General features: G+C 42.5%; 1 protein-coding gene across 13 annotated transcripts in view; it reads left to right on the top strand.

Moving 5' to 3' along the window:
• celf6 (CUGBP Elav-like family member 6) overlaps positions 1-12,843 on the top strand; it is a 144,535-nt gene that overhangs the window by 115,948 nt on the left and 15,744 nt on the right. For 6 of the 13 annotated variants that reach the window (XM_069173721.1, XM_069173717.1, XM_069173711.1 and 3 more), the window contains 6 exons: positions 437-584; positions 1,891-2,040; positions 2,832-2,894; positions 3,480-3,560; positions 7,447-7,590; positions 12,158-12,307. In XM_069173721.1, the coding sequence (XP_069029822.1) occupies positions 437-584; positions 1,891-2,040; positions 2,832-2,894; positions 3,480-3,560; positions 7,447-7,590; positions 12,158-12,285 (714 nt within the window). In that variant the 3' untranslated portion in view covers positions 12,286-12,307. The remainder of the gene's footprint in view (positions 1-436; positions 585-1,890; positions 2,041-2,831; positions 2,895-3,479; positions 3,561-7,446; positions 7,591-12,157; positions 12,308-12,843) is intronic. The other 7 variants (XM_069173722.1, XM_069173718.1, XM_069173716.1 and 4 more) reach the window with 4 other exon arrangements.

The following is a 12,843-nucleotide window of genomic DNA, read 5'->3' as shown; positions in this document are numbered from 1 at the left end:
AGTCACAGCCTGACTTAAGAGTCTGTGAGATTTTACACTCGCACAGTAGCTAACAACTCACCCTGACAGGTGAGAATCGCCCACTCACACACAATATCTCCTCTAACTCTGCCACTGTGGCCCCCTTTTTCTTTTCCACATAAATACAGGACATATAGCTAGACTGCAGCTTCCTAAACTCATCTCACCACATAGCCATTATCTTGTTTCAGTATAATGAGCGGATGACCGGAGCGGTCTTACAGTAGCTGGGAAGCGAAGCTGCGGGGCAACATGGACCGCTCTGTTCAAGAACAAGGCACGGGCCAAGCAAACAGAGATGCGAGAGTAAACATGCTCTGATCCTGCGGCTATTTCACCCTCCTTTTCCTTTTCTGTCCTTCCCTCCATCCCTCCTGCCATCCGCCTCTCTCCCCACTGCTCTTTAATCCTACAGCAGATGATGCAACAGCAAGCAGCCCTGATGGCAGCAACACAAGGGTCCTACCTGAACCCTATGGCAGCCATCGCTGCGGCGCAAATGCAGCAAATGGCAGCTTTCAATGTCAACGGTCTGGTGGCTACTCCCATGACACCATCCTCAGGTACACACACACACACACACACACGCACACGCACACGCACACACACACACACACACACACACACACACACACACACACGCGCAATTAACTGGCATGGGTGCAAGAGCAGAGGCAAGTGCGAACACACACTCACGCAGGACGTCTCTCTCCATTTTTCACTGCTGCCCTAGAACATTTTCGTCATTAGCAAGAATTATAGAAGCAGTAGTAATATATTCATTCAAGGCCTTTCTGCTGTTGCCCTTGTTAAATTTTTTAAGATGTAGGCTCCATTCTCTGGATTGAAGCAGACTATCAGCGTTGAATTAAAGGAAGCGGAGCCTTGTACTGAGCAAGGCATGATGGGAAAAGATGTACAGCATTCCTTTACAGTCATTGGCAGCCACATTATAGTATCTCCCTCCCCTCCTCTCTCACATTATCTCTTGTTCATTCTCTCTCTGTCTGTCGCTCTCTCCCTCTGAGTCTCAGTGACAGTGTGTGTTTTCTGGGAAAACAGCCAATCCGATGACTTTGGATGCAGAGTCCTTGGCTTATACAATATAAGAGCAAAGATTTGTGTGAGATAATCCTGGACCCCAGTCTGAACTATCTTTTTGGCCCTTGTCACGAGGAGCTTTGATGGCTCGACACTAAGTAGGCAGGCCGCCTGAAGGCAGGGTCATTGCAAATGTATTAAATAAAGTGGCTTGATGCTGTACCTGGCATTTGTAATCCACAAGGCCTACATATTCCAGGTAATGCCTATCAAACATAATCCTACATGACTTAAATGCCCTTCACCTAGATAAGAAAAATAATAAAAATCCATCAGCACAAAAGGGCACTGACAAGGTGACAGACTTGGAATATCACCACAAGCAGGAAAGGTGCTTAGAAGAAGCGGCACAGGTCCCCTACGTCCAATACATTGTACGTTATGGTACCTTTTCTTCGAAGGGAATTTTTTTACCATCAAAAGTGCAGTGTTATACCCCAAGTGACAAAAATATACCTTTGGACAATAGTAAAAATGAAATTTCAGAATGATACCTTCATTATATGTTGTAACCACCCACGATTAGAGTTACTCTGCCTGATTTTAGTACCTTTACCTTTAGTTCAGGCTAAATGAGAGCCAATTTTTACCAAACTACAGTGTACCATCACGGTGGGTCACAAGGTGCACATTATACAGTAATACATGTGAGAAAATGACAATTTCAGGACAAAAACACACTTCTCTTGTACCTCTTATTGCGAGTGTGTAAACATGAGAAGCCTGCGTACCATGCAGTTTCCATAATGACTCCGATTCTATTTGCAGGCACCAGCACACCCCCAGGCATCTCTGCCACAGCCGTGCCCAGCATAGCCACCCCTATCGGGGTCAACGGATTCAGTGCCCTCCCGCCTCAAAGCAACGGGCAGCCCACATCTGAGCCCATCTACACCAACGGCATTCATCCTTACCCAGGTGAGACGATCCAGGTTTGCATAAAGGAAACATGAGATGTATCTGCTGCAACTTCTGTCACGAGTCTGTTGCTTTGACCCCGAACCGCTAGCTGCTTGCACTGATGGAGATCTATGAATGTTTGATCATTCCAGTGTTGTACTTGATCTGAATAAGAACATCACCTAATTGCCACAATGCAAGTTCAATGTGTCAGTAGTGACAAATTGAATTATATCACATAATACGGTTTAAAAGTTGACAAGAGTCCTTTTTAACTTCACACTCTCATGACATCTTTTTCTGGTTTGAACTGAGGCGTTTAGGGCTTGAGGGTCAATCAACAGTGTGTTTGGCAGATTTCTGAGAAGCCAGCCGGAGTATCATGATGAATCCATCAGTTCATCCATCAGTCAATTATAGTTAATTTGATGTGTCTCAGCCCGTCCTCAGCTTCTTAATGTTTTCTGGGACTGATTCCTGAAGAATTGACAGACACTCACTCCCCATTTCTGCATTATGCAAAGGCAGCTGCAATTGTAATGAACTACAAAGTGGTTTGTTTGGCATGTTGTTAATATTTGATGTAAACATCTGGAGCGAACAGGCATTTTGAAGAACTGAAAGCAATGACAACCCAAATTCCTCCCACTCCCTGTGTGATCTTATCCCCTGACGGTTCTCTACAGCTAAGCTAATTTCTGCCTTTCTCCTTAACATCGTCTATATCTTTCTTTGTGTCTGTCTTGACCACTGTCCGTCCTTTCTTTTGTCGCCCTTCTTTCTCTGTCTCTCTTTTCGTCTCTCTGCAGCACAGAGTCCAACGGTGACCGACCCTCTCCAACAGGCTTATGCTGGCGTCCAACACTACGCAGGTGATCCGTCTCTCCTACCTCCTCTACTCTCTCACTTCCTCCATCTGTCCCTTTGCCTCTCCGCTCTCCGTTTCGGTTTGTCACATCAGTAGACACTATGACAGGTAGAGATAGCCAGATGACCAGCCAATTTCTTCCTGGATTAGAATACTGTACATAGGATTTCAAAAGGATTTTCACTTGACTTGATTATACACCCACACACACAAAAAAAAAAAACTTAATTCCAAAAGTACACCGAGAGCTGAGGATTTGAACCTGCCATAGCCTCCAACATGAGAGATGACACAGACCTCTTATGACCACTGCTTTGTGCCTGACATCAGCTCTCATTAACATGGTGTTAGTCTCCCTCTCTTTCTTTGTGTGTCTGCTGAGTTGAACTGCACTCCACTCCCCCTTTGCCATTCTCTTTGTGTAGTGATCCACCAGCCAAATGAGCCCGGGCTCCAAGTCATAATGCAATTTATTTATGCAATGTCTCGAGGACGCAAATGAACAATGGAATAATGATTTGAGTTTTGTTGTGTCAAATATGAAAATGGAGATGTGAAAAATTCCACTCTGGTTCTCCCTTTGCAACAGCAGCCTACCCTGCCGCCTATGCGCCAATCAGCCAAGCGTTCCCCCAGCAACCAACCATCATTCCCCAGCAACAGAGGGAAGGTAAGAGCGAGCAAGCGCGCCCACCCAAGATAAAAGGTGATAATTGCCATGTTCCATTCTAATGTAGCTGCGCTGCTTTGAATTAGCGAGGGAGGGAAAAAGCTGGCTGGGGAAAATGTGAGAAAAAGGCTCCCCATTTAAAAAGAAGAACATTAGCAGTGAGATGGAAAGTTACTCTGTCATTATTCAAAAACTGCACTAATTCAAACTCGCAGCGTTGGACTGCTTAATCAGTCCATTACAATGTGTTTAAGTGGTTATAAATATTCATCAGATTAATTAGCTGCATGCATAATAATTTATTACCATTTTTTGTGTAGTGTTCGTTCCTATGCCACAGCATCAGATGTAATAAAGCATAGGATATACTCTGATGGTAAATCACTCTTTCTGAAGCCATTCGTCACTCTCAATTATTCATCTATATGATTGTATAAGACAGCGTAGAGTGGCATGAATATTCAATACGTGGACTTGAAATTGAGTGTTTCCAACGTTGCCGGGAGGAAAAGTTAGCTTATGTTTGAATTTTGACAGTATTGTGGGTGCATGCTAGGGTCACGGTCACTGTATGAATGAAGATAGATGCACACACTCTTATTCACACATGTCGGCAGCTTATTCACATTACATGCTGGCATTAATTCATACAATGGAAAACACATTCATTAAGGACATCCAATCTCTCAAGGATACATTAGAACATTTTAATCGTGAGCACGAATTATAGAAGTTGTGGTAATGCAAACGCAGCCGCACACACGGCCGCACGCACGCGCACACGCACACACACACACACACACACACACACACACACACACACACACACACACACACACACACACACACACACACAGAGCTATTCTTGGTTGTGCCAGTGGCCTGTCTGAGTTCTGGCCTCCTCTGGGTTTTGGCTGCAGTCCCGGCCTGTCTCAGTCCACTGCCACAGACTGCAGTCCTGCCATTTAACAAGATACATCTAAACCTGACTATACAGGCACAGTCAAGCCTCAGCTTCAACCTCCCACTGAAAGCTAACACTTTCAACAATGCGTTCTATCAGTATGTGTGTGCATGTGTCAAAGAATATCCTTCCAAATCCCAAACTATAATTTTAACCAGACAAATCATCACCGTGCTCATGAAAATGTGTCGTTTTTACTTCAGCAGAGCATCTGAGGCAGCTTAGTGTTACATTTTAATGCTGTATAGCAAATATGATTATATTTTATACTAACAAATGCAGTGCTGTCACATTATCCACAACAGATGAAGCAAAAATGCCTCAAATTTGAATCAGTGCAGCAAACTTGTCCATTGTGATCGAGAAACAAGAGAATATTTTTTCTGCATCCATAGAATTGTGAGAGATGCATCAGCAAACAATGTAAAAGCAGAATAAGTTTAGGGTTGTGCACGGTGAAAAGGGCTTGTTGCGCGATTCAAGTCAAATGTATCCCAGTTTATTTGAGGTGTTCGCAAATGCTGAAAACATGAAGAAAAGATATAGTTGTCTTGAGTGCCATATTTTCCATTCAAATGTGATTCTTTTGTCAACTGTTCTTGCGCCAAATAAAAACATGGCTGGCAACCAGCAACCTGCACTGTTTAAATGCCGTGTAGTTTGGGCTGAAAAGGCCAAAAAAGGAGGGTGAAAGCACATAATTAGAGTGAGATCTTAGATGGGAAGTGAAGTATGTAAAACAAAGCTAACTCCATGCAAAGCTGTTTGTTTCAGGCAACGCCGTCGATCGTCAATATCACCAATATCAAAGATGACAATTTTTTGTTTCCCTACATTCTTCATGCTTGTCAAAACCCGACAGTGACTACAATGCACCACAATGCATCTACACCTGCCAACAGTTTGGCTCGAAATTCAGGATTTTATGCTTGTAGCAACTAATTTAACGAGCTGCTGGCGTCAAGCAGAGATGAAGACCAACTTGCAGCCTTCAGCTTCAACAAAATCGCTTCAACTGACATAACTTGAGGCAATCTATCTATTTCATGTTGCTTAGTCTGAATGCTTTGTATAACTTTGTTCACATACTTCCCAAGACAAACAGATTTTGATGTGTAAAATGATGAATGCAGCTCAGCTTTAAAAGACAATCATAACTATAAACTCTGCAATACGAGAGTCAAACAAATAGTTTTGTCATTTTAACCTGTCTTCTTTTTAACATGACTTATACAAATATTGCAGCCACATCAACTTGTCAACATGCACTTAGGAGATCGTTTTTTATCTTCGTGCTTTGGTGGACAAAATTCTTGACAAAAACATATTTAGCTTTGGTTGACTTTTTGTAACAGATAAAGCGTAAAAATTCTCCATTACAATATTTACTCCTGCACTGCCTTGAAAACATACGGTACAACACAAAACAACTGTCATCTATCAATTGTAAGATTGCCTTTGATTGGAACCTGCCGCATGTTTCAGTATTTTTATTATAATATAAAGGTGCAGCAGTTCATTATTTAATGTTTTAACATGATGTAGCCACAAGAAATATGACAGCAATTTGTACTCACATCCAGTCAAACATTGCTTACCCTATCACACAGCTGGATGTACAGACTAGTATATGTGAAAGCTACTGTGGATGTGGATGCATAAAGTGGTCACGTGCTCACAAAAAAAAAAACTAGTGGTGTTGTGTTTGTAAAGGAAAAGTGAACATGTGCGCAGCAGCCACAAAAACAACCTATCAAATGTCCTTATGCACCAGCTGCAGGCAGTTCATTCCCTCAAACAAAAACACTCCTTTTCAAAGCAAAAATTCAGAATAATGTGAGATACCTTAACATAAACAGACAGAACTGAGATTCAGCCTTTAAGTGTTACAAAAAACATCCCCACTCTGCCAGCCAATGTGTGTGTGTGTGTGTGTGTGTGTGTGTGTCCTCTATCTCACCGAGGCATAGCAGCACTACAGCCAGCCACCACCGCAGCCCTCTTATCAGCCTTCTCACCAGACCCAGTCTCATCTCGTCATGCTATCACCCTGAGCAATGAGACAGGAGAGAAAGCTGGCCAGGCAGCCAGCTGCAAGCTTACTGTCCCTGAGTCCATCACATATCTCTCTCTCTCTCTCTCTCTCTCTCTCTCTCTCTCTCTCTCTTCCTCTCTGTGTCCATGATTCGCTCTCTTTCTGTCTCCCTCCACTTCATTCCTTCCTTTATCCAGATTGGCCTGTACAATATGTGGCAGCTGGGTGGATGAGTGTGGAGGGATGGAGAGATATTGGAAGACAGTCCTACTGTCACACAGTAATTGGGGCAAAAACTTGGCTTATGTCTTAATGCGTGCTCTGCCTCCTCTTTCTCTGTTTCTCTGTCTCTGCGCTTCTCTTTCCCAATATAACCGTCTCAATCTTTCTCTTTCAATCAGCCCCTCTTGTTGTCTGTTTTTATCTCTAGCTGTTGTTCGCTTTTACTTCCCCTATTCCTGCTTCTCTGTGGCTGTGCATTGCTATTGATTGCACATTCTCGAATACAGTACAATAGTCAAATTTAGTGATGTGTTTCCTCCCTATCCAATCATGCAAAATGGGGTCCTTGGGAAGATTCAAGTGGGAACCATAAAAACAAGCCGAATAAACAACCTGTTTGACCTTAAAACGCTTAAAAAAAAAAGAAAAAAAAAAAAGGGATTAAGCTGTGTGCACTCCACAAATACCACAATAACCAGGTTTAGTAAAACTAATATTTGTTCCACCGATAACATAATCAGAATTTAGTGTTCATGTGGTTCCTGCATTATTAGATTCTTGTTTTGATTGCTTCATAGTCATTTTTCCACCTGTGTTATTATGGTCAGTCTCTCACCGGGCATCTCCTGTTTGTAACCCTCCTGCTGTCTTTCTCTCACCACCAGGGCCAGAAGGTTGCAACCTGTTTATTTATCACCTGCCCCAGGAGTTTGGAGATGCTGAGCTCATGCAAATGTTCCTACCTTTTGGCAACGTCATCTCCGCCAAAGTCTTTGTGGACCGAGCGACCAATCAGAGCAAATGTTTCGGTAAGTGAAAAATCGACAGTGAAGAGAAGGGGAAGCAAAAAAACAAAACAAAACAAAAATCAGCTGAGATTAACAAAGTCACACGGCGCCTGTTTGGCAGTCTTCTCGTGTCTCTTGTTGCTTCCCTGCAATTAGTGTTTGCTTTTGCTTTTATTCCCAGTGTCTGTCCTAATCAAGCTGCAATTAACATCTTATAAGTGGCGTTACATGCCACTGCACAGGGGGGCGAGGAGGGAGAGCGAAGAGCAGTGCTCCCTGGGTCCATCACGCAAGCGTAGGAAAATGAAGGGGGGGGGTGCTCCAATCATTTAAAAACACAAAGACCAAAGCCACAATGAATCTATCATCTAGCTACTGACCCAAACATCTTTACACAATTGCCATTTTCCTCACACTCGCATTTATCAGCCTCTCTATCACACCATTCCTAAGACAATTAGTATCCGTTTCCCCCGCCCTCTCCGCCATTCCCAGCCTGCTTTACCCAAGAGACAAGCATTTTCCCAGACTCCCCACAATCCTCCAGCCGGGCAACCCAGCAGCATCCCTCCCCCTCCCTCCTCTTCTCTCGCCTCCCACAAAGCAAACCAGTTCATCAGGGTGGAGGCGGTACAGGTGGAATCCATGGGCTTAAAGAGATAATAATAGACTGGTGTGGGCCTTGTTGTTGATTCAGTTGGACAGCAGCACCCAGGAGACAGGCAGAGAGAGAGAGAGAGAGAGAGAGAGAGAGTTTCACACACACGCACGCACACACACACACACACACACACACACACACACACACACACACACACACACACACACACACACACACACACACACACACACTTCCATCATTGGCTTTCTTTCAGTTTCTTTTCAAAGTGGCATGTGTATGAGCCTCTCTCTTCTTCCTCTCGATCTCAGAAAGGTCTCTCTCTCCCTCTCACTCCCCCCGTGTGTGTTCTCCTCTAAACATATGCCTCTCGCTATCACTATCCGTCAGTCAACAAGGGTGAGGGACAAAGGGGCGGCGACCTCATCAGTCTCACTGGCTTATTCTCCACAGCTAGTAATTAAGATCTTCGCTGAAAAACAGCGATTTAACCCACGATTCTTTTGTGAGATTTTTTTTTCTTTTTCTTTTTTACTCATTTTTCCCTCCTTTTTATAGCAGGAGCCCCGAGGCTCTTTAGTAGGACATGAACAAATTAGGCAGTAGATGCTGTGCATTAAGGGGGGGATAAGTTATTAGGCCTCCAAGAACCTGGAACACTTCATCTTAAAAATGTGAGTTTAGCCTTGATGGGGTGGTTAATGGGTGCTGTAGACACGCAGGCATGTGTATACAGTATATAATGTACATCTATATCCATTCTACAGGTGAAGAAGAATGAATAGATAGATGTTTGAATGAAGTGTCCATTGAAAATGTCATAGAAATGGCCTTGCTCAAGCTGGAAGAAAGTCCTCTAATTATCTAGAGCACTAGAGCCGTGGCTACTAAATAAACAGCACCTTATACAAACGAACACATCAGTGAAGATATTGCTTTGTCCTTTGAGTGGCACAACAACATTACGATAATTATGTCTTTTCCATTATCATTTAACATACTTTACTTTATCTCAATCTGCCAAAAATAGCTAACATGCTACAGCAACATATGACTGTATCTTAGCAGGTACAGTCGGTTTAATATTCAGTTAATATTATTGAAAATCTTAAAAGAATAAACACCCCCGGAAAATTGCTTGTCATGGCAGAAGTTTACTTGCAAATTTGAACAGAAATATCTATGCGTACGTGGCCTCATTTCCCTGCAGCACAGGTGAACTCCATTTTTGGATCTTGTGAGGAGATAATCAGACATCACTCTTTGAGGCGGAGTGTTTACAGAGAAGCTTGGGAATTTGAATATGATAAAAAGGTCACTGGAGGAGCACTCGAAACATCGTCTTATAAAGGATGTTAGTCTGGAGTAGGATTTGGAGTCTACTCTTAAGGGATGCATCACTGTCAATCCATGCACATGTCTTATTCAGTGTAGTACATTTATGTGCCGTTTGAAAAACTGGATATGAATATGTGACGTGGTATGACATTAAACACTTGGGCAGGTGAGATGAAGAGAAGCTGGGTATTTATAAAATGTTTCAAAGCAATTATAAATAATAAGATGACAAGACAAGTGATAAAAGTTAAAGAAACCTAATTAGTTTAGTGTGTAATGCGTGTATTTTATTGTGATGCAACTTTGTGCTACTTTTTAGCAACAGATACATTATTTTAAAAAGCATATTATTAAGCCAGATTTATGGAGTGACAGAAATGTATAGAACATCCATAAACCCAATGTGAACACCCCATAAACAGTCACCGCTGAGGAGGTATATGAACGTGCTGAGTTTATCATGAGGCTCTATGGATACAACATTAGTCTTAATCCTGTGCGTTTAGTCACTCAATATTGACTTTTAAAAGTGATCAAAGCGTATCTTGTTCAGTGGAATTAGCTTGAAAATAAATTTCAAAAGGTCTTGTGAGAATGGAACAACACTCACACAAACATCTAAAGTAGGCAGCCGTCTGCTTTTAAGACATGGTGGAAAATATATATACAACGAGATGCAATTCACCTGAAGGGCTTCTAAAAACAGGATATTTCATGTTATCTGCTTCTCTGTCTTCCTCTCTTTTTTGGGGCTGGGGGTTGTTTTGCCTTTTTGTTTGTTTCCACTTTTCTTCAGGGAAAGTTGCTCCTGCATGTTTGTTTCAGCAGTGCTCATCTATATATTCATGGAGTATATTTACCATATAGATTCACTGTACTCAGTTAATATAACGCTCGTAGTCATTAACAGCAATGCTAAAGGCATTTCTGATTAATAAAAAGATGAGCAAATATGCAGTCGATACTTGCAAACATCAAATAATTATTACATTAAATACTTAAATAAATAATAGTGTGGTGGAGCTTCCCATTTCTTACTACAACCCGGATGCCACCTAGATACTGCCAAAACCCCTGCGTGAATGCAGAAAAGGGTTTTCATTTGACCAAATATCATAAGTGCACACTGCTCGGCACCATTACATAGTCACTCTTTCAGTCACCTGAGTGGGTGTAATGTCAGTCATCAGCGCTGCAGTAATCTGAGCTGCTCAATCTGGTCCTCGCCTTGTATTTTCCCTCTTGTCACCAGATGATGTTTGCAACTTTGTGTGTGTTTTTATTAAAAATGCATAACTTTGGAGTCGTAGAGCATTCTGCTGATTTGGATGGCTGCGGTGAGAGCCATACCTCAAACAGTAGTAGTGTTTGGGGTATTGAGTTGCACTGCACTGCACACTCAGTGCTGCATCAAAGATATGAGACATCAGCCAGTTACTTTGTCTCAAGAAAACAACTGAAATCTGAAACACGTTCAGAAATTCTGCTTTTAGATCATTTAAACGTGTATGGATTCAAGCACTGGGAGTCTGCAACGCACCTCTTTGTCACCTTCCTCTGTACTTTGACCCCCAGAATCCTATCACCTTTTTGGCATGTGGATGTAAATGTGAAGTATGGAGATTCATTAAAGCCAGGGATTGTGAGTGTGTGTGTGTGTGTGTGTGTGTGTGTGTGTGTGTGTGTGTGTGTGTGTGTGTGTGTGTGTGTAGGATTGGGAGGGGGATCACTACCAACTGACAGGCCCTTCCCTGCTCAGTTTGTTTAAAGGGTTTGTAAAAGCAGCAGCCTTATCTCACCCGCACTGACAAAAGCCTGCCCTCTCCCCCCAAATTAAATTGGACCCATAGCGGTGTGATCAAATCAGCTGGCAGGTGGAAAATTCCGTCCGTCAATCACAGAGGTGTCTGATAAGAGCAGGCAAGGAGTCCCGGTGTGGAAAGCTGTGGGCTCATTCCGCCTCGACACCCAGGTGATAACTCAGAGCAGCAGGCATCTCCGTCCTACACACCTTGCTCCGAGCATCTCGTCACGACCCCCATGCCCTTTGCTCTTTACTTAGATACATGCTCAGTCACACACACAAGCGGAAAAAAAAAAAAAAAAAAAATACACACACACACACACACACACACACACACACACACACACAGCAGTGCTGCTCTCGTTTGGCTCGAACACTCAGGTAACATTTACAGACACCGCTTTGCTCTAAAAATCCACACACGACAGGAGACTCCCTCTTTTTTCTCTCTAATCTTTGAACACCTTTTCATGTTTTTTTGTTCTCTGTTCAAGTTAAATTCCCGGTTTCGAATAGCTCTTCTCCGTTTGATTTTTAATATCTGTGTTATTAGCCTTTGTGGTATTTTATGTAATCTTTTTAATTCAGAGATTTTCAATTAATCTGCTGAAAAGAGAAAACAAAGAGCTATTGTTGTGTCATTGTTGAGAGTTAAAAAGGGTATTTTTCCCTCTCTTTTCTTTCATCCCATCTGTCTTTACTCCTTGGTTCATTCAATTCTTCCTGTTTCTCTCTCATCTCTCCCCATTCTTCTTCCTTCATGTGTTTCCATTTTGCCATTTTCCTGTACCCCCCCATCTCTCTCCTGTTCTGTGTTCTTGTCTCAGGCTTTGTGAGTTTTGATAACCCGTCCAGTGCTCAAGCCGCTATCCAGGCCATGAACGGCTTTCAGATAGGCATGAAGAGGCTGAAGGTGCAGCTAAAGCGGCCAAAGGATGCCAACCGACCTTACTGACTCGTCTGCTGTCCATACCCAGGTACAGTAACAGCGATGCCATAATACACTATGTAATACTAAAAACTATTCTCTTCACTGAGAAAACGTAGTTCAGGGTTTACACAGGGTTGTTGGTGCAGTACAGCAAAAGTGAATGCCAAATCTTATTATAACCTCAATATAACATCTAGACAAAAATATTGATCACTCTCTAACATTCAAAACTTTATTAAAATGATTTTGGCCCATTTAAAATGAATAGCAAAAGGTGTGGACTACTTTTTTTCCAGGGAGGTGATCAGTGTACAGTGAAGTGGGCAAGGAGGAGAATATACTTTACTATCACCCACCATCGCATAAAATATGCCAAACTAATAGAACCACAAAATGTGTGAATTCCTTACAGCAGTTTAGTGCTACATGTGGTAAACAAGGGAAAATCTTAGTTCCGTAATCTCGATCTGACTTTGCCTCCATTAATCCCGCAATTACGTCACACTTGTATCATTCCAATTCAATGGGTTTCATTTTATTTTAAATATTAGCCTCGAAAGTGCCTGGGCACTAGTTTCTAGA

Source organism: Embiotoca jacksoni, unplaced genomic scaffold (assembly GCF_022577435.1).
Source record: "Embiotoca jacksoni isolate LCO1_2020_lvr unplaced genomic scaffold, fEmbJac1.0.p SCAF_6, whole genome shotgun sequence".
Classification (NCBI taxonomy): Eukaryota; Metazoa; Chordata; class Actinopteri; family Embiotocidae; genus Embiotoca; species Embiotoca jacksoni.
Note: the sequence above shows the minus strand (reverse complement) of the source record. Positions and strands in the feature narration are given on the sequence as shown.